This window comes from Pan paniscus, chromosome 2 (assembly GCF_029289425.2).
Source record: "Pan paniscus chromosome 2, NHGRI_mPanPan1-v2.0_pri, whole genome shotgun sequence".
Classification (NCBI taxonomy): domain Eukaryota; kingdom Metazoa; phylum Chordata; class Mammalia; order Primates; family Hominidae; genus Pan; species Pan paniscus.
In genome coordinates, this window is record NC_085926.1 from 89,610,200 (window position 1) to 89,636,444 (window position 26,245).

At 35.0% G+C, this 26,245-nt stretch overlaps 1 protein-coding gene across 6 annotated transcripts in view; it reads left to right on the plus strand.

The window, feature by feature from the left end:
• Nucleotides 1-26,245, plus strand: part of EPHA3 (EPH receptor A3) — a 368,318-nt gene that overhangs the window by 327,079 nt on the left and 14,994 nt on the right. For all 6 annotated transcript variants that reach the window (XM_055110167.2, XM_055110170.2, XM_003831520.5 and 3 more), the window contains exons 14-15: nt 14,345-14,494; nt 15,285-15,478. In XM_055110167.2, coding sequence (XP_054966142.1) covers nt 14,345-14,494; nt 15,285-15,478 — 344 coding nt within the window. The remainder of the gene's footprint in view (nt 1-14,344; nt 14,495-15,284; nt 15,479-26,245) is intronic.

Below are 26,245 nucleotides of genomic sequence, written 5' to 3' on the forward strand. Positions count from 1 at the left end.
AGCTGCTTCGAGTTCTTCAGGGTTCATCTTTGTATTTTCTTGGAACTCCCTCAAAATATCCATGGGAGTCCTGGCTTTCTTCCGAGAAGCTGTAATTTGCATGTGCGTTTCTAGAGTAATTTAAACATCATTAATTTAATCTCTCATAATAGGCCTTATTGAGTACAATAAGTTTATAGTTTACTCTAAATATGAGGTATGGTTATGAAGTAATAAGACTTCAATTTTTTTTAAAAAAACAAATATACCAAACAGCTAAATGAGGCAGCATTCTAAGTTTTCCTTTTGGAAATAAATGTATACTTACTCCAGGAATGCTGATATTGCACAGAATGTTTTGGGAATTTCTCTTTTGGAATTATATTTAAAGCTAAATTATAACTGATGCATGAATCAAACATTTTTAAGCAGGTAGTATTTTGGGATATAGGCTTGACTAAGATAAAATCTGGTCTCAATAAGCAGAGTGGGGTGGCTCACGCCTATAATCTTGACACTTCGAGAGGCCAAGGCAGGAGGACCTCTTAAGCTCAGGAGTTTGAGACCAGCCTGGGCAACATAGCAAGACTTCATCTCTGTTAAAAAAAATATATTAAAAAAATATATATTTATATATATAAATAATATATAGTATACACTTTTATATATAAATGCTATATCTATATAAATGCTATATCTATATAAAGTATATATATACTATATATAGTATATATAATTTTATATATAAATACTACGTCTATATTTATATATAAATAAATTATATATGTTATATATAAATACTATATATATGTGTGTATATATATTAAAATAATATAGGACAGGTGTGGTGGCTCATGCCTGTAATCCCAGCACTTTGAGAGGCTAAAGCAGGCAGATCACCTGAGGTCAGAAGCTCAAGACCAGCCTGGCCAACATGGTGAAACCCCGTGTCTACTAAAAATACAAAAATTAGCTGGGTGTGGTGGCGTGTGCCTGTAATCCCAGCTACTTGGGAGGCTGAGGCATAAGAACTGCTTGAACCTGGGAGGCAGAGGTTGCAGCGAACGGAGATTGTGCCATTGCACTGTAGCCTGGGGGACAGAGTGAGAATCCATCTCAATAATAATAATAATAATTAATAAATAAAAATAAAAACATATATTAGGCATGGAGACACTCACCTGTGGTCCCAACTACTCAGGAGGCTGAGGTGGAAAGATCACTTGAGTCCAGGAGGTTGAAGCTGCAGTGAGCTAAAGCCTGGGGATGGAGCAGGACCCTTTTTCAAAAAATAAATAAATAATAATAAATTTAAAAGGAAGAAGAAAAGAAAAAGAAAAAATACTATTACATTTTTGTGTATATATTGTCTGTTTGTCAACCCAAAGCAGTATACCCAGCTTAGACATCTGTCTTGTTTATTTGATTCAGTGTGCTCTGATTATTGTTGTTTCAGAAAAACAAGTTCACCATTCAAAACAATTTGCTGAGGCATTCCTTTTGGATAACAGATCCTGGTTAATCTGCATTAAAAAGTCAGTCACATTAATAACGTTTAACACAGTTCATCTAGTGTCTTAAGTTTCTACAATTTGGAGATTAACATTTGGTGCCTCAATGCAATGACCCTTTCCTGGTTGCTCCTCTGAAAGTTACTGCCTGTAGGTAGAGCATAGTTGCACTGAAGAGTCATGGAGGACATTTGAATCAATGTCAGTGGAAAAGAATACTGAACATAGAATGTCTGTCACTCTTGTTTTAAAACATCTCTGTGAGTGACAGGCAGGATAGAGGAATGTACAGAAATTATATAATCTAATTATGTATTTAAAACTTCTTAAACTTTGAAGCGTATTTGAGGAGTTGAGGAAACACCTAAGCTCAAAACTTAATTTATCAGACACTCAAAGATATTTTCTCACACTGTGTTCTATACTGTCTTAGGTGTATCACAAGCTTTCCTTCCTTATGTTCTTGATAGCATGCCTGATATGAAAGGGTCAGCTAAGATAGTACTATACATTTTTATGTTTATTTTCTCTTTTACATAAGGATATCGTGTAAGGAATCAGATTTTTTTCCCCAATACTCACTTGTTGTTATTTCTTCTCATTTCTTACTGCTGTGTTACGCAGAAATTGCAAATGTTGATATTTTCCATTATACAATGTTATTATGCATCCTGTAAAACTCCACTGTACCCTCATGGGGTGTTGAGAATGAGTAAGGCTATGAAGTTTCAGTATTATTATGAAAATAGTTTCTATCTTGTGGACCCCTAAAATGCTCTTGGGAACCCACATACATGCTTGGATGACAGATTGAAAGCCACTGTTATAGATACTTTACTAGGAAAAAAGTCCCTTAATAAATAAATGAATATTTTTGTCGTTATTCACTGATATAAATCTAAATTATGGCATAGTTTTATGTGATATAATATATTTTAAAGAAGTAGCCTTGAAAGCAGAACTGCAGCTGCATACCAAAGTTTGCAAATCATCTTGAAAGTCCCTGGATTTCATTTGGGATGGATATGATTAGACCATTTAGCTCCACAAATTTAAATCATCAAAGAAGTTTTGTGTCTGAAAAAAAAAACAACAGAAAAATTAATTCCTTTCCTTTGGTTTCTCATCATGTGACTTTGAAAGTATAATTATAACATGTTTGTTGTATTTTTGCCCTGGTCTACTAATTTACTTCATTCTAACAGAATCATGACACTATTGTAGAACAGTTTGCCACTGAATGATTTTTCAATTTTTGCTTCTATGAAATTTTATTTTTAACTGGTTAATATTTTTGTATATATGCATTCATGCATCTATATAGATGAATATTTCTTTATTCATATGTTGAAATACATGGAATCCAAAATCCAAAATGGTAGTGTTTAATTTTCTGTTTTACACAGGATCAAGTTACTGAAAGTACAGACTTTTATCTTATTTAGATGCACTTCAATTCTTCCTATGTCCTTAAGTTCATTTTGGGAGCATAATTACCACATAAACTGAGTTGGAAAATTTGAGAAAACAAATTGAATTGTCCTTGGCTATATTCTCCATTATTAGATTTTTTTCTTTTCATTTCTATTCTGAAGTTGCCTACTTAGTAAATACTAACTAGATTTTGTTAGAACATTTTATTTTACATAATAATTTATTTGGCTTTTTAGATCTGTGACTCTGCCATATTGATGCCAGATATATTCTAGTACAACTTTGTTTTGTTTGATTTCATTTTTGTTTTTTTGTTTTGTTTTGTTTTGTTTTTTTGAGATGGAATCTCACTCTGTCACCCAGGCTGGAGTGCAGTGGTGGGATCTCGGCTCACTGCAAGCTCTGCCTCCCGGGTTCACGCCATTCTCCTGCCTCAGCCTCCGGAGTAGCTGGGACCACAGGGGCCCATCACTACACCCGGCTAAATTTTTTTGTATTTTTAGTAGAGACAGGGTTGCACCATGTTAGCCAGGATGGTCTCGATCTCCTGACCTCGTGATCCGCCAGCCTCGGCCTCCCAAAGTTCTGGGATTACAGGCGTGAGCCACCATGCCCGGCCTGTTTGATTTCATTTTAAGGATAAGGCAAAAAAAGAAAAGTGGCTAAGCAAGTGGTTAAAAGCTAAGAGGTTAAATATTTCCTTTCAGATAACTCCAATCTAAGAACATAAATAACAGAAAACAGGAGCCTTTGTTCTGTAACATTTTCAAGAACCAAAAAAACCATGCTTATCAAAATTGGTATAATACAAAAGACACATATTAATTTGATAAGTAATATATGTCACATGTCATTTATACCTAAATGAAAAAGGTAATAACAAAATATCTAATTTGTGTCCTTCATATAGTAAAAGTATTTTAAACTGTGAACCAAAAAAAGTCAGCTATGAATTTATTGCCTCCCCTTATGATCAATATGAATATGCCTGCATGTAGCATCAGAAAATACAGCCACTTATTCAATAACTAGAAAACTCTCAAAGGTTCAGTGATTTTAATAATTAATGTTGAATCGAAACTTAATGAAAAGTCTAGTACTTTCTACCCATCCATTTCAGAGAGATGAGTAGCATGAACATTTAAACATGTAAAAAACAACTATCCAGGTTTATGTGGTGAAAAATTACAACTATAATTGTGAAGTGGAGCACAGGAGCACACAAGTAAAGGCAGAAAAGTAAAATGAGGAATGCAGACAGTCTGTGGAGAATGCAATTTTATATAGGATCGTCAGAGAAATTGGTAAAATGACACTAGAGCAGAAAATGGGTTTGAATGAAGGAGCAAATACTGAGGCTAAAGAAACATTAATTTTGCTTTCACTAATTTTCAATTGAATAGAATAATTTTAATAACTGCACTGATTCCAAGAGGCCCACCTTGCAGGAAGACAATTTAAGTCATTAGATTAATTATTTAGCTCAGACTAAATGTCAAGCTAATAGTAACTAGTCCTCTTTTTCTATTGGTGATGCATGACTTTAGTCCCGGCTACTCAGGAGGCTGACGTGGGAGGGTCACTTGAGCCCAGGAGGTCAGGGCTGCAGTGAGCCTTGATTACGCCATTGCACTTTAGGCTGGGGCAACAGAGTGAGATTTTATCTCAAAACAATTATTAGAATGAATTTAGTATTATTTCTATCATTTCAATTGCAAATTGTCAGTATCCCCTGCTACGTTTCTACTAATATACCATCGCTTCTTCAAAAAATTGTGTTCAGAGTGCTACAATTTCAGACTTTGAAATGAATCACTATAACTTTTAAAAATTAGAGATTTTAAAAACTGGAGATTGAATATATATAAAAAATACAAAATTTGACATTTAAAACCTCATTGAACTTTTAAAAAAGCCAGACTCATATTAAGGCACACACACACACACACACACACACACACACATATATATGTATGTATATAGACTTACTCCCCGATTTTTGCATTATTTTTGTAGAAGATAGATATCATACATCAGATTACTTAGTTTTTACACTGTTTCATGAGAGTCCGAAAGTAACATAAGCATTATGAGTTTGTTTTTTATTTCCTGGATAGCCATTATAATAATTTGGAATATGGAGATTTTCCTGTATTTCAAGAAATGCTTAATCATTTCACATGATGTTGAAAGATCTCAAAAGTTCGAAGAATGAGGTTTTGCTACCTAAAGGATTATTTATCTCTGATCTCTTGTGGCAATCAACATTTGCTGAAACTATTTTCTCAGTGGCGCTGAGATTTGAACTGCTGGGGATAAGACTAGATGCTTCCTTTGGGAGCCTTCTTGGATCACCCTTCACCTTGTTGTCTGCAGTGAATGAATTTTAGTCCTTGACAATACATAGATGCTAAATCTTTTAGCCAAATAATTTATCTCTATAGTTCCACTTTTAACCTGAGAAGCTAATATTTCCCTCCAGGTTAAATACTCAATTACTTGGGTTTACTCAGATAAACTCTCCAAAGTCCTTTGTCACTCTAAATATGACCTGACAAAGCTCAAAAACAGGAAATGTGAACTATAACCAGCAAACCTTTCCTAAATTGGCAGGCAGAGATTTGTACATATAATTACAGAAACATTTGGCAGCTATGTGATATTATGCCTCAATACCCAGAAATTTCAGCAATTACACTCCTTCTCTTTAGAAATCAGAACTTGAAGCCCCGTAACCCATACCGCATGAGCTGACTTCAGTTAAGCTCCTGAAAAATTCAGGCTTTTAGCCGCATGTCTCATTGAACTGTCTAAATTCATCGAGCTTAGGGAACTGAATTGCAGAATCTTTCAAGAACAGGGTTACCGTGTGATTCCTCATCTAACTGCTGTATCTAGGCAAAGTGGACAAGGTTTTAGACTCTCAACTAATCCTGGAGTGGAGTTTAGCAGTTATGTAGTGCCTTTTTCCAGAGAATCACTAGCATCTTTACCTGTAGCACTTTATTCATCTCCTTTACCTTTTCTGTAAAACTCTATAGACATAAATCGAGGTGACACCCATGTGGATATGCAATTTATTCCAAAGTTAGTCTTTCTTTAAGAGTCCAAAATAATTAACATTGAAAATGTCAGCATCCTTGATAATCATGTAGGTTTAAGATAGAAAGTTCAAAGAGCTATGGTTCATAAGTCAGCAAAGCTGTTAAGCTGTTAGATAAAACTGAATGTAAAGTCAAATTTTATATAGTCCATGACCCTGTTTTTGAATGACAAGACAGCTGTGCAGAGAGGTTAAGACACTTGGCTAAAATTAAACAGGAGGGTCAAAACTGAGCCCAGAAACCAAGACTCCTGATTCTTATTAAACTTCAGAATCCAAATGGAGCAAATGACTAACCTTACCCTGTACCTCCAGTTATTTAGCTATACATAGATGAGAAGTCAGCACTTGGAGGAACTGGCTGAAGGTTTGGCACTGGAGATGTAAGGAGCAAACATTAGCTTCTGATTCTGTTAAGTTTGAATTGGAGGTCTTTCTGAAATTGAGGTTTTAGATACACTCCATATGCTATGATTCTGGGCTTGCTCCAAGCAATTGGAAGCTTTTCTGAAATACATAAATATATCTTGGGAGCTTACATTAGGATATAGAGACCAGTAAAAGTAAATGCTTCATTTTAAATGTTTAAATATGGTTAAAAAACACATCTTCATAAATGATTTTTATAGTGACTAGCTGAGCTTTTATAATATTCTGAATGCCTAGTGTGGCACATCCCTCTAAAGCATCTACATTTTAAAAATGTCCTTCACATATATAAGCTGGGAAAGCAATTTCTAAACCAGAAAAAAATAATACTCATGCAATATGAGCTTGAATTTGTTGATGTGGGAGGTGAGAAGGGAAGAGGAATTTTTGTGGTCACAATCAAGAACAGAAATATGCATACGCTCTGTGATGAATTACTTGTAGGAAACTTAGACTCCTATATATTCAATTTATTTTAGTTTGATAGTCTCAGAAATACAGATCCTCAGCTTAAATGCAGCAAGTCTTATTGTAAAATGTGACTCAATTAAAATTTATTGCCCCAGCTTCTTCTTTTAACCATATTTCAGAACCAAATTGGGCCCTCAAGGACTCTTATTCATGTCTCTCTATGCCAATAATATTTACGTTTTTGTAGCTGTAGACAGTGTTTGCTGTTGGAGCAAGCACTTGTATCTTACTAAAATGCTTGGTTACTTATACCTCCATTTAATAAAAAAATTGATGCTTAATTTATAAAGTTAATTTAAGTTTTACTAGCAAACTTAAATTAACAGGAAGTTATCCTAAAAAAGAAAAAGAAAAGGAAGGAAGATAGGGAAAAAGAAGAAAGGAGAAAATAAAATAAAACATAAAAAATTTCCAGAAGGGATATTATTACATCATCAAAACCCAAGTATTAGGAGATTGGCTCTGGTGAACTTGACCCCTGTTTTTCTATTAGTAAAGGTATAGCCTGTGACAGGGGTATAAAATATCCCTAGAAAGTTGATTTCACTTAGTCAATATAAAATCCCACATAATTTGTAGACCTCATGTGGATTACTTTCCCTTGATGATTGTACAACATTTAAAGCAGTAGTTCTCAAATGGGGATGATTTTGTTCCCCAGAAGATACTTGGTATTGTCTAGAGGCATTTTTGGCTGTCACAACTGGGGAGATGCTAATGTAATCTAGATGACAGTGGCAGAAGTGCTGCTAGATATCCTACAACGCACAGGACAGCCGTCACAGCAAAGAATGATCTGGGGTGAAAGGTCAACAGTGCCCTTCTAGAGAAACCTTGCCTACAAGCTTCCCATTATGTGCAAAGAATGGGAGTGGGGATCAAATGTTTCTCTCAGGTACTTTCTATTTTTTCCTGTCCATATTGGACTGCAAGTTGCATGGGACAATATAGACTACACCATTTGTGAAAAAATGTGCAACAGACTAGCCATCTGTTATCAGGCCTCCTAGAATGTGGAACTTCAAGCTATCACAAACATAATGCAACAAATCATAAGTCTTGTGTGCCTGTTAAAATTTTATTTTCATTTGGTTTCAATTAAACACTTAAATTACTTACCACCCTCCACCCCAGGCTCTACATTTCAAACATAGCCACTTTAGTTGTGATGTTCTATTTTCATTTTATTAAGACATCATGGAGTAAAATCATACATAGATGTATATCTCTAGAAGATAAATATATCTGATATTTTAGTCAGTATATAAGTCTTACCCTTGTGTAATTTTTTTAATGTTTTAACATTTTACTTAGCCTCATTCTACAAAGGGGTAATGTCCATGTGTGTAGACTAAAATTATTTTTTAATTAATTGTATTTTTAGGTTGGTGAAGTAGCTACAACATTAATATTGAAGCAGTTGATGTAGAATGTGTATTGTTTATGGAGTCAAATGAAAATCTTTATAGCATTCTACAAACTCTAAAACACATAATCCATACAATATCCTGTGACATATTTTTGTAATTCTACAGATACTCTAAAAAAGTTGATGCTCAGTGAATCTTATACTAACTATCATTGTGGAGTTCTTAAAATGTATTAATGTAACAACACTATTAAATAGTAGCATAAGAAAAAAGAGGACATTAGAAAGCAGTATGATTTAAGAAAATAAACTATTATGTTTATATTGGCTCATTCACATTCACATATATTATGAAAAACTAGATTTAACTCATTATCAACTGAAAATGAACTGCACCTTTAAAATGCACAAAATTATCAGAAATCTTTAGTAAAATCTACTTTTCCAGGTCCACAAAATAAATCATTATTCTCACTTGACAGAACAACGTGCTTTTTTGCAAGCAACAAAGTTTTGTAAACAGCAGAGGTAGAAAATAAGACATACTTTAAACTGGGGGAATACAGTGGTGAAGGGGGGCAGGTGGTTATTCCTCTGGACATCCCAGATTAGTCAAGATAATAAAGCAGTAGAAGAATCACAGAGGATGGAATGACCAACTCTCGCTGGAAGACTCCTAAATGTTCACCCAAAGAGTTTACATTTGACCAAGATGTTCAGATAAGAACTTTACCAGTTACAGAAAAAAGGAAAAAAAATCCTCCCAAAAAGAAAGACCATGTATTTGGGAAGATAGCATGCTCACAGGGGGAATTCAGTTAAGATCAGTGAGCATCTGTTGAATGCCTGCACTGCACATTTGCCAAGATAATACCAAGATAATACTACAGAGAGCAAGAAAATTGCTCTCTGTAGTGAATGTGTATTGTTTATGGAGAACGTAGTTTCATGTGAGTTAATACTCTTTATCTTCAGCTTTATAATCTATTCAGTTTTTCATAAGCTTATGATTTGAAATAATGGTTCGGGTTTACTATTTTTATTTGTTGCAATTGATATGACAGGCACTACTGCTACTACTTTTACTAGTGTAGAACATAAAGAGTTTGAAACTACAATGAAGAATTTAAAGAGTTTATGAGAATGTATGTATCTATCTTTTCTTAAATTCCATAATAATTTTGCTCGTTTGAAATTTCACCTGTAGTTTGATTTTCTTTTACTTCAAATTAAATGTGTACAATGTTGGTTTATTATTCTTTTATTTTTAAAGCCAGAGCAATTTGATATTATTTGCTTGCCATAGAATAAGATAATTTTTAAAAATTTATTTTTATCTGATTTAGTATTAATTGCTAAATTTGAATTGTACTTTGTAGTTAACAGTGAGCTTTCCCTTGTAGCATCTTTTAATAAATTTGTTATATTGACAGTAAATGTATCAATTAAAGAGAATTGAAAGGAAGGAACAGGCATAACATTTATTGAATGCTCTATTAAGGAGCAGACACTTTTTAAATGGCTTTATATATATTATAAATTCATGACAAAAGACAAAATTTTCTAAATAATAATATATAATTCTCAATCACCTTTATTCTCTTCCTGTTTCCCTCAATGATGGATGGCATCATTTACAATATGGTTAGATAGAAAAGAGATAAGAGTCTTGAATCTGTGATTATTTCATTATTGGAGCTAAACTAATCAGTCTAATAAGCTACCTATTAGCAGATAATGGAAATTCTCTAATGAAAAGGCTAAATGTTTCATGAATATTGAATAAATTCTGGGCTAAACAGCTAACTCTTGGCCAGGTGCGATGGCTCACACCTGTGTAACACCAGCACTTTGGTAGGTGGAGGTGGGAAAATGACTTGAGGCCAAGAGTTAGAGACTAGCCTGACCAACATGGCAAAACCTTGTCTCTATCAAAAATCCAAATATTAGCCAGGCTTGGTGGCGCACACCTCTAATCCCAGCTACTAAGGAGGCTGAGGCACAAGAATTGCTTGAGCCTGAGAGGGGGAGGTTGCAGTGAGCCGACAACGCACGGCACCACCGCATTCCAGACCTAACTGTCTATGGACTTCAACACTAAAATTGGGCAAAGCAAATCACTTATTCACATTTTCTTCTAAAGAAAGAGTTTAAATTAGCCCCAGCTCTTCTTTTAGACTGAATTGTTTGGATATCATATATAAAAATATAAATTAAGAGTTTTTCATTAAAAATAAAAATAAATATGTTTACTTCTAAGTATATAAGCTCAATTAACTGTGACCTGGGACAGAATCTGGCCAGCGAGGAAAAGAACTGGTACACCAAAAGTTGATCAATAGCAGTATCTGGATAAATTACGGAAACATTTAAAGCACTGCACCCTGGTTTCATTGTTGAACTGATTGAATCCCACTTAATTTTTGAGTGTTTGTAATAACATGTCCAAAATAAAATGAAAATAAATTAGATTGCCCCACTTCCTCATGCTTTCCCACAAGGGCAGCAACTGAACCCTTGATATAGTTAAGAGACAAAAAGGAAAATTGTAAATCAAAAACCTGAATGACAGAAGTGAAAAGACCATACCTATATTTCCAAAGCTAGCAAATCTTGTAGCAAGAGGCCTTTGTCATTTCACAGGTATCTACTGCACAATGTGGCCAAGATACTTTTCCAAGGTACCACAGTGAGCTAAGAGCCAGAATATTTTGTTAAAAATTAGTACGAAGGTAAAGATAGTATAAAGGTCGCCTGATCAGCAAGTATGTTACATTGAAAGGTTTAAAGTTGTCATTCTAACGATAGTATGTGTATGTGTGTGCAGGCTACAACAATTACAAAACACAACCAGAAGAGCAGAATTGAAAATTTAAGTTTTTCTTATTAAAATAATTTACTATACATTTTTCCAAACATACATCCCCTTTGTGTAAGTTTTAAACATTTTAATAAGATTTACACAGGTGTACACAAATAGACCACATCTAATTGGGAAATATTCTGGAAATAATTTGCTTGAATCTATAACCATGTATTTCATTAGAGAACATACTGTATAAGTCCCAGGCAAGTTAAGAGATTCAGGTGAGTGAAGCTTTCCTTGAAGATATGATCATGCGACCACAGCAGATACCTCTCCAACATTATTATGTCTGTATTTACAACAGAGCAAAAGAGGATTCTCTTTCCAAGCTTAAGCAGAAATATGGCTCTGTTCTTCCTAAAAATGATCACCTTTCAGTATATCATTATTTTAAGAAATTTTATTAATCTCAATGCTCTTCTCTCTGGAAAATGGTGAAGAAACACTTAAAATGAAACAACTCTTCTGTATTTCTTTTTAACCCTGATTGAATTAACCAAATAAATACACTTCTCTTTCATGGCTGTCATCAACCTATTGTTTTTTTCTTACGACTCTATTTTAATTTCAACTAGAGACCATGGTAAGGCAACAAATATCTGGGCCTAATATTTTCTAAATAGGTACAAAGTTTTCAGCATAGAAAGGGCTTTTTTTTTCTTTTTTCTTCTTTTTAGTGCCATTTAAGTACACTTTACACTTTCAGTATTACTGAAAGTATATTGACACGATCCTTTCAGTGTAAGTATACTTATATACCTTCAGTAATACTGAAAGTATACTTATATGCTTTCAGTAATTTGGTTCTGGAAAAAGAGAAGTAGCAAAGGCAGTTAGAAAAATGACAAGTGTCTATAACAGACCTAAGATATTTAATTGAGATTTTTAAGATACTGTACCTCCCTTGTCCTATGAATACAGCTCTGTTTGACTTTTGTTAATTCTCTGAGTTCTTAAGAAGGAGAAAGTAGGCCCAATGATTCCATTTGGCATCCTGAGTAGATTTTGTTCAATGCCACATGTCTAAGTCCACTTTTGTCAATGTCAAGGGGTAGTATTTGAAATTTTGAATTATAAAAACATAAACTTGATCTAGGCATATGTAGATGAGTGCTTTGGGGGTTTTAGTGCACGTTGCACAGTGTAGTTTATCTCCCTAACTTCCGAGGCTATCTTTTCTCTGGCTCCGGTCTCTCCAATTTCATTTGTTTTACTTCATCAATAGATATTGTCAACTATACTTCACCTGGTAGCTTCTTAGGAAGGTTGCGCTCACTGTGTGTCTTTGCAGGCTTATTCTTCTGCTGATGGTGTTTTTCCATTTCCTCAATTCTCTGCTCAGTTTCTTGCATTCTTCATGACTGTCTAAGCTCTACCCTTTCAAAGAGCTTCTGGCAGTACTCTCCCTGAACAGCTCATTTGTGCCAAAACACCAAGGAGAAGTGCTCAGTTTTACTGAGTTAGTTCCAATCTTATCACTCTCCTAGCCAGGATAAAGTTTCCCAAGTGCATCTGTGATTAAATAAAAATTTGACATTTTAGCTTCCTCTTCCATTATATTTCTTCACACTGGAAACTGTTCTTCTAGAACATACAGTTTTCTCCTCTGTGCTTTGATTTATGCCATTTGCTCAGAATATGAGAGTATTGAGCTAACGTTTATTGAGTCCTTACTATGTCCTAGGAAGAAGACTAAAGATTTTACTGACATTTGTCGTTTAGTCCCACAACAATACTCTGAACCAGGACTATTACATTCTCAATAGCAGATGAGGACACTCCTGCACAACAAGGCTTAGAAACTTGTCTCCTAAATTGCCAATCCATTTGTGTAAAGCACTATATTGCCCCCTTGAGCATCACTTCAAATCCAGTGGCATGCTATGAGGTCCAATAGAAATCGGTCACATTTTGATGAACACGGCTTAAGATTTTGAGGATGTGAGTTCTTTGAAATATCCATCCCTTTTTTCTTATATCAAATATTGTACTTATCTTTCAAGTGACTTCACTTGAAATTGAGGTCACTTAATTCGTAAGTGCCCTCCTCAGTCTCTCTAGTGAGAATCTTGGCTCCACGTTCCACATTACGGTGGCTTTCACTACTGTCTTACTACTCAGGGTAGGTTCCATGGACCAGCATCACATGGAGACTGTTGGAAATGCAGACACTGGCTACACACTCAACCTCCTGAATCAAAATTTTCATTTTACTGGGAGTAAGCTGTATATGATTTATATACATTATAAAGTTTGAAAAGCAATGTGCTAGATACCTATTTCGTTCTGTATTTAGTTTTTCAGAGTAACTCATTATTACTCCTGTTTGCCTGATACTTTCCAAACAAAAGAGCCAGTATGTTATTTATCATTGTTTCACCCAAATTAACTAGCATAATACTTCCTATATGGTTGACAATCAGTACATCTTTATTAAATGTATTTATTGAACTAAGAGCAAATTCCATAGACATTACCCTTTTATATCTCCCATAACTTATAAAAGCAATATTATTTTCCTCTAAATTATAAGTTCTGGGAATGTAATTATTAGTCTATCTAATTTATATGGTGCTTGCCTACTATCCAGAAGACACTTCAATGATTAATGATGAAGCACACAGTAAATTAATCAAGATGATTATTGTGTTGAAGAGAGTTTTTAAAAATATAATTTTATTTTGAGTTTATTTAGGTAACAAACACCTGTAAGCACTTATGTGCCAGGGAGTGGTCTAAGTTCTTTACAAATATTGACTTATTCACATTCTGAACTTCGATTGCTTGGTCAAGCATAAATCTAGGTTAAATCAATAAAAGTTGATTTGTGATACCTCTTTTAATTCTAATACATGTCATGTCACATCTGCTTCAGGTTGTTTTGTTGCAGATGATTAATTAACATGCCATAGTTGATATAAAATTTCAATATTTAAGCAATTTTCTTTTTTATATATAATTTCAAAATCCTTCCAAATTATTTGGAAGTAAAATTTGCCGTAAATGGTATGCTACTTCTGGTTGGTATTAAAATAGAATAACATCAAAATGTTTCACAGAAATGCATATTCCATTTCAGAACAGAAATACTATGAGAAATTCTGTCCGGTTTCAGATTATGTTATGTATATTATATGTTCTATGCATTGCTGATTTATGTAGACATGATTTTATATTCAAAGGGAGGGAAGATCCCAATCAGGTGGACATCACCAGAAGCTATAGCCTACCGCAAGTTCACGTCAGCCAGCGATGTATGGAGTTATGGGATTGTTCTCTGGGAGGTGATATCTTACGGAGAGAGACCATACTGGGAGATGTCCAATCAGGATGTAAGTATTTGTGGTCTATGAGTTATGAGTTCAGATGAAAAGATCAAGCTGTGCAAGGAAGTGGAACATAATGTAACTGGGTGGCTCCTGGTTTGTAACACTGAAATAAAATATTTAGCAGCAATGAAACTGTTTCCAAGTCTTGCAAGGATATTATATTAATTGAATTGTTCTTACAGATTTACATATTTCCCTCAAGCAAGGGTTTAGAAATAAGACAAAAGAAACATTTGTAGTGAAAACATAATGAAAAAAGTGACCAATAAGATAACCTCTAGATTCTAATACACATTGAAGTTTGAAAGTCACTGCTTTACACCATTGAAAAGTACTAATGAACTAATAGTTAATTTTACAGCACTTAGGATTTTACAAAAAAAATTACTATAATTTGGAAGGCACCATTTGAACTGCAGTATAACTAAAATCTGTATAGAAATTTTGTCCATATTCATTCATATATGTTTTCCATAGAGAACTATATAACCAAATAATAATTTCTTTATAACACCAAATTTACTCTATCATTTAACATTTCTTTTTATTTTAACCCAAAAAGGATCTTTACATACTCTCCTTTCCTAAATTTATGTTATTTCAATCTTCCTTTGTATAATATTTTAGGCATACATAACGTCTTATTTATTTGATCAGTTGTTATCCTTTTAGGCAACTAAAAATGAGAAGTTTTCCCACTTACCTTTAAAATAAGCATATTTGTGAGCCCCGCCCATGAAAACGTAAAATAAGTGACACTTCCTGGTTCCTGATAACTTTGCTTCTCACACAGGTAATTAAAGCTGTAGATGAGGGCTATCGACTGCCACCCCCCATGGACTGCCCAGCTGCTTTGTATCAGCTGATGCTGGACTGCTGGCAGAAAGACAGGAACAACAGACCCAAGTTTGAGCAGATTGTTAGTATTCTGGACAAGCTTATCCGGAATCCCGGCAGCCTGAAGATCATCACCAGTGCAGCCGCAAGGTGACACATTCAATTTGTTATCTGGCATTCACTCTGAAATTTGTGTTTGCTATCTCCAAGATGTTAATTTTTTTAGCCCACCCCCAAAATGCATTATTTGAAGCTTGTATTCCACCATATTAGAGAGATGTATTCCCCCTTTCTTTTTTAATCTTTAGAACTAATTCTCGTCCTCCTTAATAGTAATGATGAAATTCTGAGATATTTTTTAACATCTATCTTGACTCTACATTCAGGCTTGTTTAAGTCTTTGGGAAATAGGAATACTGGAGGGGTGCGGTGGCTCGTGCCTGTAATCCAAGCACTTTGGTGGATCACTTGAGGTCAGGAGTTCGAGACCAGCCTGGCCAACATAGTGAAATGCCGTTTCTACTAAAAATACAAAAATTAGCCTGGTGTGGTGGCAGGCACCTGTAATCCTAGCTACTCGGGAGGCTGAGGCAGGAGAATCTGTGAACCTGGGAGGCAGAGGTTGCAACGAGCTGATATCATGCCACTGCACTCCAGCCTGGTCAACAGAGCGAGACTCTGTCTCTAAATAAATAAATATACTGAACACATACTTCTTTTCACCCTTCATGAATAAAGAAGTCCTGATTCATCTTTCATTCAAAATAAAGAAAAAGAAATTATCCAAAATATTGCACTGGCTAGCAAAATGCAAATTTTCCCCAGTTAATTAAACAAATATTTGTCTAGTCTATATTGCATATCAATTACTTTGCTAGACACCATTGAAGATAAAACTAAGAGTAAGATAAAGCCAGTGTCCCTGGACAACAACACAAATGTTAATACTCTGCAGCTGTAATGCAATCCTGGATGCACAAAGTCTATTTAATTTTATGCATATTCTTTTAGGTTAAGAATCACTGAGTTCTCTCAGTGGTTAGAACAATGTAAATTAAAGTGTATCTACAAAGTACAGTGGAAAAAAGAAGGAAGAAGAGATGAATTTTGTCAGGGGCCATATAAGAAGAAAATAAATATTAATATATTTGGTGCCTCTCAGAGTAATTAAAGGCAAAGATATCTTGTATAATAATTTTGATTCTCATTGTAAGCATAAGAAAAAAAGGTTCTTTTACATTTTGGTAATGCATTCTCTTACAGGCTTTTAATTTTTCTTTCTGATTTATCACATGAGTTAGTACATGTTTTATACTTTTGAAACATTCCTCTTGACAACTAGAGAGAGAAGCATTTCAGACCTATTTGGGACCTCTAGCTATGTGCCTACTCAATGGCTTGGACTTGTGAGTTCAATAACATCTTGATTGGTACAATGGAGTTTTATCAGTAACGATGACTTGTGGGTCATTCTGCCTTCTTTGCATAACCAGTTGCTTCTCAATTTCGCTTCTCAACTGTGTTAGTTTTAGGTCTCAATAATAGTATCCCGCCCTGTTGTTTCCATTGCTACAAAGCTTAGTGACTAAAGCTGGCGTTCAATGCATGGGAAATTCCTTGCATTTTGCCTTAAGTTATCTGTTTGAAGATTAAGCAGGGCGTGTGTATGTGTGTGTGTGTGTGTGTGCTGGTGAGTGAATATGTAGGTACATTACAAGTTTGATTAACCATGCCTTAGTATCATATTTTTGTGAAAAAAATCAATCATATTTAAAACAATATTTTAAGATCTAAAATCAATGCCCCTGAAATCCACAGGGAATAAAATAGCAAAATTTTAACATATAACGTTTTTTATCCATTCTCCTGTCAGTGGATACCTATGTTGATTTCATATCTTGGCTATTGTGAATAATGCTGCAATGAACATGGGAATATAGATATCTCTTTGAAATACTGACTTCATTTCCTTTGGCTATATACCCAGAGTGGGATTGCTGGATCATATGGTGATTCTATTTTTAGTTTTTTGTGGAACCTCCATACATTTTTCCATATGGCTGTCCCAATTTACATTCCCTTACATGCCAATGTTCCCTTTCTCCACATCTTCACTAACAGTTGTTATCTTTTGACTTTTTGATAATAGCCATCCTAACAAGTGTGAGGTTCTAGCTCATTGTGGTTTTGATTTTCATTTCTCTAATCACTAGCGATGTTGAGCACCTTTACATAAACCTGTTGGCCATTTGTCTTCCTCAGAAAAAAATGACTATTCAGGTCCTTTGCCCATTTTCAATAGGGGTGTTATTATTTTTGCTATCAAATTCTATGAGTTCCTTATATATTTTGGATATTAGCCACCTATGAGATATATTGACTGTAAATATTTTCTCTTCTTCTGTGGATTGCCTTTCATTTTCTTGTTTCCTTTACTGTGCAGAAAATTTTTAATTTGATATAATGCCTCCTGTTTAATTTGGCTTTTGTTCCTATGATTTTGGTGTCATCTCTACAAAATTGTTACCAAGACCAGTGTCAGAGAGCTTTCTTCCTGTATTTCCTGCTAGAAGCTTTACAGTATTAGGTCTTCAGTTTATCCATTTTGTGTTGATTATATTAAGTGCACATTACCTGTTTTTTACATAATAGTTTAATAAGTTAAGTAGGAGAATCATAAACAAGATCTTAACATCAGTATATAAGAATCATAGATTATTTATTGATAATAACACTTAGGAATCACTATGATTGAATTTAGTAATAAGTCCTTAAATAAAACTACCCATAACTTATTCCATAAGGATAAATCTCTATCCCAAACTTCACAGAGACTGTATAGACTCTTAGAAATTCACCTGACAGTTTAACAACTAACAGGATAACAAACCTGTCCTTTCCTGGGCCATATGGTCCTCATTTTTTACCCTGAAGGCATTTATTTTGATCTTTACAGCGTAGATAGTAATCACAGAAAAAAAAAGACTTTACCTATCATAAAAACATTCAAACCATTTTCAAAGCTAACTCATGTAATGTAATGTAATGTAGGGGTATCTAATACCAGTTTCACAGAGAAAAGTAGTCTTACTATCAGATCATAATATGTGAGGCTATGTCCTAGCATCCAAATTTTAACATACTTTCATAATTCACTTTTCCACTCTTATTGAAATATATCAAATACTTTTTCTTATATATTTTTCTTTAATACATGAACAAGTTTGATGTATTTTGTCATAAAACATAATTTTAGAAAAAAATCAATATTTTCTATGAAAAGACAACCATCTCAATGTACAGAATATAAACATTTGGGCAATTATATTTATATTTTTACTTATTACCATTAAAATGCACAACGGGTTAGATTTTGTCATAATACATTTATTTTTAACAACCTCACATTACTATATGCAACTATGTCAAGAAGATTTTTTCTCTTTAGAAAATTTGCTTTCCTACTTTTGACAATGATTATTTCATCCTTTTCTTAACTGATTAAAATGACCTCCTTCTTTAATTTTTAGTGATGTCCTTGCCAAATGCTTTATTGAGAAAATAAGCCATTAGATGGGAACTTCCCACAGCAAAACAGAAATGTAGTGGCACCTGCACCTACCCATATCGTCCTTCTTTCCTCTAATTATAAAAGGCAGTGTCCCTCTATTTGTCAGAGGCTAATCCTCTACTCTTCCTCTCTCCCTGTCTCCCTCTCTCTCTTCTGCATATCCAGGCTCTTTTTTTCTGTAGGATCATTGCCACAAACAGATGTTCTATTATATTTTTTCTCATTATCTTATTCTTATCACCAGGGGAACTTATTACACATAGAAATATCCAGGTCTATCCCAAGAATCTCCAGGAAAAGAGAATGGAGTTTGGATGTTTTATAAAAACGCCAGGTGATTTTTTTCTCCTCTGGAAAATTTAGGTGATATTGCTTGTCAATATTACCCGTGCTGGCCCCACATCTCTGCCAACTACTTCCCTACTTCTCTAACACTCTTCACAGCCAAACTTCTCAAATAATGGACTCACAGACATAAAGTCAATATTCTGAAAATTTATCAATTTTCTCCCCCTAGCCTGATCCTTCCACTGCCTAATTAATTGCATACACCAGCAGCTACCCATTCACCTAACCAGGAATTAGAGCAACTCTTGGTACCTCTTTCTTCCCCTCTACACTGTGATCATCTGGATCAATGAGATCTATCTCTATCCCTTTTCACTGAAAACACTCTCCTCATGGCTGTTTCGTCTTCTGACCTGGACCACTGCAATAGGCTCCTAACTTGTCCCCTGCTTTGATTGCTTTCAAACTCCAAACATTTTTTTGCACAGCCTCCAGAATCTTCTTATCAAAACATATATGATATAGTTTCAGTCACCTGTTTATAATCAATATTGAATTCACGTTACACTTATAAAAAAATCTAGTCTCCTTTTGGTTGTTTAAAAAGCCCTGCTGGCTGGGTGGAGTGGCTCAAAACTGCAATATCAGCTATTCAGGAGACTGGGGCTGGAGGATTACTTGTGGCCAGGAGTTGGAGACCAGTTTGGGTGTTATAGCAAGACCCCCATCGCTACAATTTTTTTTTTTTTAATGGGCCAGGCATGGTGGTGTTTGCCAGTGGTCCTAGCTACTCAGGAGGCTGTAGCAGAAGGATTGCTTAAGTCCAGGAGTTTGAGGTTACAGTGAGCAATGGTAACAACACTGCACTCAGCCTGGGTGACAGAGCAAGACACTGCCTCTTGAAAAAAATTATAAATTAATTAAAAAAGAAAATTTTGAAAAGTCTTGCTTCTCCAATGTTATTATCTTATTCAAATAAATTTTATTCAAAAACTATTTTTATATAATACAATGAGATGACTATAGTCAATAATACCTTAATTGTGTATTTTAAAATAAATAGTGTTTTCTGCCACTCTTGTAAACAACAGATAAGTACAGACCAGAGGAAGGAAATAAGTAAATGGCCGTGATGGGCGATAAAGGAATAGCTGGGAAAGAGTCTGAGGAGCTGATGTTTGAGACCTGCAGGAAGGGAATGAGCCAGCTGTGTAACCTCCCCCTCACCAAAAAGAATATTCTTGGCACAGGATTAAAAAATGCAAAAGTCTTGAGATGAGAAAGGGTTTAGAGAGTTCTAGGAAGTGGCAGAGAATAATATGACTGAAGGGAGTCTGTCATGAACCTAAGGAGGTAAACAGAAGCCAGAGCACTTGAGGCTACACAGGCCATGGTGAGGACTTTGAAATATTTTTCAAATGCATGAGGAATTCATTAGGCATCTGAACCAGAGAAGTAAGATGATTTGAGGAATTCGTTAGGCATCTGAACCAGAGAAGTAAGATGATTTGAGGAATTCGTTAGGCATCTGAACCAGAGAAGTAAGATGATTTGATTTATATGACTGCTTTGTAGAGGGAGGAGCAAAAGTATGAGGAGGTGGGGGTCATTTTAACCTTTTGACTTGTGCCACCTTCATCTAAACAATACTCTAACCTCAGTGGCTACTTCTAGTTCCTTCAGAAAACAAAAGCATTTCAGAAGATTGTAGCACATGCTGTTTGCCTTGTCTCAGATTCTCCTTTGCACCTTTCTTCCTTAAGGAAGCAACTTACACATCATGTATGTGTTGACTCATTCTGTGGCAGCACCAGCGAAATAAAGTTTAACATCATTATTCTTTTACAGAGCACCATATTCTCGTTCTTCATCACTATTTTAATTCTGTTTTCTGTGTTTGTGTGTGTGTATTCTTTTTAACTATCCATTTTCTCAATAAACTCTAAGCCCTGTGAGAGCACACACCGTGCTTCTCTTGTATTACCAGTGCAGATTGATAATGGGTGCTCAGTAAATGTCTCCTAAATACCTAATAAATATGTGCTGACATCATTAGTAAATTTACATTTCAAAAGATGCAATTTATAGAAAAAATTCCAGTGTTTTTCTGCTCTCTGAACAGATTTTTTTAATAGACGTTGATCATATGGTAAAAGCCTAGACCTGTTCTCCTAAGCAAAATTCTACATGTGTACCTTTCTGTCAACTCAACTCCAGAAATACACTCCTAAAAATTTAATAGGAGACTACAAAACTGAATTCATGGCTGGTACAAAGCATTCAAGTTTCTGAATGACGTAGCTATTCAGATCTGTGCATAGAACTGTGTTTATACAAGTACCCTGTAGTGTCTTTTAAGAAAAACAACATCATTCTGATAGAAATGATGTTTCTTCAGTCTTTCTGGATTTAGTACATTTTATGGTCAATTTTATTTTTTTCTTGGTGGCTAAGTACCGTTTGAAACTAATTGTTTGAATTTAAAAACGTTGTTGCATATACCGCAATAGAAGTCTTTTTATAATGCATCATTTCACTTTTCAGCCTTCATTAGAGTTGATGATTTATAGCAGTATCATTCTCAAAGAATCTTCCGCTTAGAGTGTCTCCATGAATATTGTCACTGAAAGTTGGGAAGGTGGAAAAGCTGATGGTCAGGGTGGACCAGATCAAACAATTACTTAGATGCTGCAAAGAATGATAATAAGGGAAGGACAGTTACATTAAACTTTGTGTTATGCTTGTTCCCTAGTAATTGAATGCTTTTTCTAAAAGTAGAGTAAATCAGAGGACATGTGAGGGTTTTAAGTTTTGATTGTACATCAGTACAAGGCTACAGATGTTTATTCAACAATAACCGTGTGTGAGACATTATGTTAGGTCCTGTGATGATTATATAGGTAACAGATGTAGCTTCCATCCTCAACAGCTTACGTTTAAATGTGGAAGAAAAAAGAATATTCAGAACACTATAATACCCCTCAGAACATGTAATTATTAGAGCAAAAATAAAAGGAGTTCGGGAATCCCGAGGGGAGGTGAATTTACTTTTATATTTGGAGTTTTCTGGTATTTGTATGCAAAAGGGACTTTTGGATAGTGGATGAAATTTCTACAGGCAGGTAACAGGAAAACAGGCTGGGGGAACACTACAGAAAAGGGAAGACATGCAAATAGGTAGGATACTTCCAAATCACATCACATAATATGGTTTTGCTAGACTATAGGATAAAAAAAGGAAATTATGGGGAAAAAGCCTGATAGATCAGGGATCCTCAGCCCCCGTGCCATGGACTGCTGCCAGGCCATGGCCTGTTACGAACCAGGTGGCAAAGCAGAAGGCAAACGGCGGGCTGGTGAGAATTACTGCCTGAGTTCTACTTACTGCAGATCAGCAGGGGCATTAGATTATCATAGGAGAGCAAACCCTGTTGTGAACCGCACACACGAGGAGTCTAGGTTATGCGCTCCTCATGATAATCTAATGCCTGATGATCTGAGGCAGAACAGTTTCATACTGAAACCATCCCCCACCACACCCCCATTCGTGGAAAAATTGTCTTCCTTGAAACTGGCCCCTGGTGCCAAACAGGTTGGGGACCGCTGCGATAGATGATTCGTCAGGTGATGGAAGACTAAATGTCATTTCTAGACATTTGAGCTTTTATCCATAAGGAAAGGGGAGACACTGAAGTTACTTAAGTGATATGTTGCACTGTGTTTAGGGAATAGTTCTTTGGCAGCTACTTCTAAAAAGGGCTGGAGATGAAGGTATTCATACGAGAGAATTAAGATTTCAATAGTCTAAGAAAAGGATCTGCTATGGTAGAGCAGGGAAAGTAGACAGTGTGTGAATTCAATATGTTTTATTAAAGTGAGTTCTATAGGACATAGTGACTGAGATGTGCAGAGTGACAGAGAAAGTATCAGAGAATACTTCCAGGTTCTGAATGTGGAGCCTTTGAGATCAGCCTTCTCATTGACAGTGGTAGGAGGAACAGAAGGAAGAACAGGTCTGCCATGCAGATAAGCATTCTTGGCAACAGTCAAGAAACTAATTTAAATGTTTGAATGCCTCCTGTTTCCATTGTATGTAACAAGGTGTAGTGGCAGCCAATCCAGATTTTAGGCACCTCGTAAGGGGGCTGTGGAGCCAATCAGTGACAGGAAATGGCAATACAAGAAGGAAAACAAATACGAAACATTCACTAATATCTCAGAATGTTAACTCACGACGTTGACTGCCACCAAGAGAGAAAGAAAATTCCCTTTATTTTGAGCTTTGGAGAGCAGTGCCAGTTATATCACAGAAGAATGTGAAATGGTAGGTAGAAACGAGGAACAATCAGGGTGATAGGATGAGGTTTAGACTACTGCAGAAAACCACAGTGCAAGGCATTTCCAAAAAGTAGATTCAAACGGTATTATCAAAAGCTGAAAAAGGGAAAGAAAAACAAAAACTGAGGGAATAGACTTCCAGTTAAATAATAGAAGGATTTATAATCCATTGGGTATATACCCAGTAATGGGATTGCTGGGTCAAATGGTATTTCTGGTTCTATGTCTTTGTGGAATCACCACACTCTCTTCTATAATGGTTGAACTAATTTACACGCCCACCAACAGTGTAAAAGCATTCCTATTTCTCTGCATCTTCGCTGGCATCTGTTGTTTCTAGACTTTTTAATGATCACCATTCTAACTGGCGTGCACACATATGTTTGTTGCAGGACTATTTACAATAGCAAAAACTTGGAACCAACCCAAATGCCCATCAATGATAGACTGAATAAAGAAAATGTAGCACATATACACCATGGAATACTATGCAGCCATAAAAAAGAATGAGTTCATGTCCTTTGCAGGGACATGGATGAAGCTGGAGACCATCATTCTCAGCAAACTAACACAGGAACAGAAAACCAAACACTGCATGTTCTCACTCATAAGTGGGAGTTGAAAAATGAGAACGCATGGACACAGGGAGAGGAACATCACACACCAGGGCCTATTGGAGGGTGAGGGGAAAGGGAAAGGATAGCATTCTGACAAATACCTAATGCATGTGGAGCTTAAAACCTAGATGATGTGTTGATAGGTGCAGCAAACCACCAAGTCACATGTATACCTATGTAACAAACCTGCAGGTTCAACACATGTACCCCAGAACTTAAGGTAAAATTTTAAAAAAGATAGAAGGAACATTGAGGTATTAAGAAAGCTATTTTGAATTTTGGAATAATATATATTACATTGTGAGAGACCTAATTATAAAATTGGATAATGAAAAGGCAAGGCAAAACAAGAAGATGTGCATAACAGAATGAAAACAAAAGAAGCTCTCCTCTCTTTTTTTATAAGAATTAAAGAAATGTTTCTTCTTTCTTCTCTCTCTTTCTCTCTTCCTCTTTTTCTTACTCTCTCTTTCTTTCTTTTTCTTTCTTCCCTTCTTTCTCTCCTTCCTTCTCTCCTTCCTTCTCTCCTTTCTTCTCTCCTTCCTTCCTTCCTTCCTTCCTTTCTTCCTTTCTTTCTTTCTTGACAGTGTTTCACTCTTGTCGCCCAGGCTGGCATGCAATGGTGCCATCCTCCGCCTCCTGGGTTCAGGCGATTCTCCTGCCTCAGCCTCCTGAGTATCTGGAATTATAGGCACTCCCCACCATGCCTGACTAATGTTTGTATTCTTAGTGGAGATGGGGTTTCACCGTGTTGACCAGGCTGGTCTCGAACTCCTGATCTCAGGTGATCCACCTGCCTTGGCCTTTCAAATTGCTGAGAATTCAGGCTTAAGCCACCACATCCAGCCCAAAGGAATGTTTTTTAAAGATTGTTCTTGATAGAAAATGCCACCATGAAAATAAATAGAAAATAGTCTTAAAATAAAAATATTCTTTAACTTCCCAACACATTGTTTTGTACATATAAGAGAAATACACATTTATTTTTTAAAAACATATTTTGAAAAATTATAATATAACTTCTAGATTTAAATAAATTTATCCACTTATTTTATAACTGAAGCTAAATTAAAAATTGACTAATAACAGAAAAATGAGAATGTGTTTCTATTCAAGTAGTAAGATACCCTTTTTATTTTTGAAGATATGAGATTTTTATTATTGACAATATTAATTTTGAAGAGATGTATGTGTGTGCATATGTGTGTAAAATGAAATAGAGAAATAATTTCTTCTTAAGTTCACAGAATTTCCACTAGCCAGGTATTGAATTCTTCTATACTGTTGTAAATTGAAAAAATTCAAATTCTTGACACAAAAAATTAGATAATACATTCAAAATATTTAGAACGAGGTTTTAAATGGAAGGCAACATAATTCATGACACAGACTTAAGCAGTATATTTAATAATATTTAGAACAAGGTTCTGCAGACCCAATTATATTTAGTTAATTTAATTGAAATGTTTTTAAATATATTGTTTCATTGCATTGATCACTAACTTTGAAGGGATTTATTTTTATTAACTTGCAGCATAGAGAGGAGTAAAAATAAACAATACTCATATTTTTCCCAGTTAATGAAAATAAACAAGTATTAGTAAAAAGCTTCTGATCTCTAAGAGTACATAATAGAATTCCTTTTGAGAATAACTGCTGTTTTGACAAATACCATATCCTTCAAGACAAATCGAACAACCAAAAGACAATCTGCTTTTATTTCTCAAAATGACTTTGACCTCAAATTCTGAAACTGACAGGGTGACTTTGCTCAGTGAATAAATATGATACAGAACCTTTTAGAGGGAATCAAATATGCCAAATACCCAAGTGATCTCTCTGTCTCTCTTTTTTAATCTTAAAATCAAAGCAGCTAATTTTACAACACGGAGGAATTAAACCAGATGTAACGGCTATAACTTCAAAGATTTTTGCCCTTAAGGCCTAGAGATAATTAAAATAAACACAATGACTTTATTTCTCCTTAATGTGTCATTTATGTACTAGGTTCCTGTTGGGAACTGTATATATTCAAAATTACTTTTAGTTACTGATGAAAAATTAAATTCATTTTATCGTATCTGGATTTTTAATTTTAGTGAT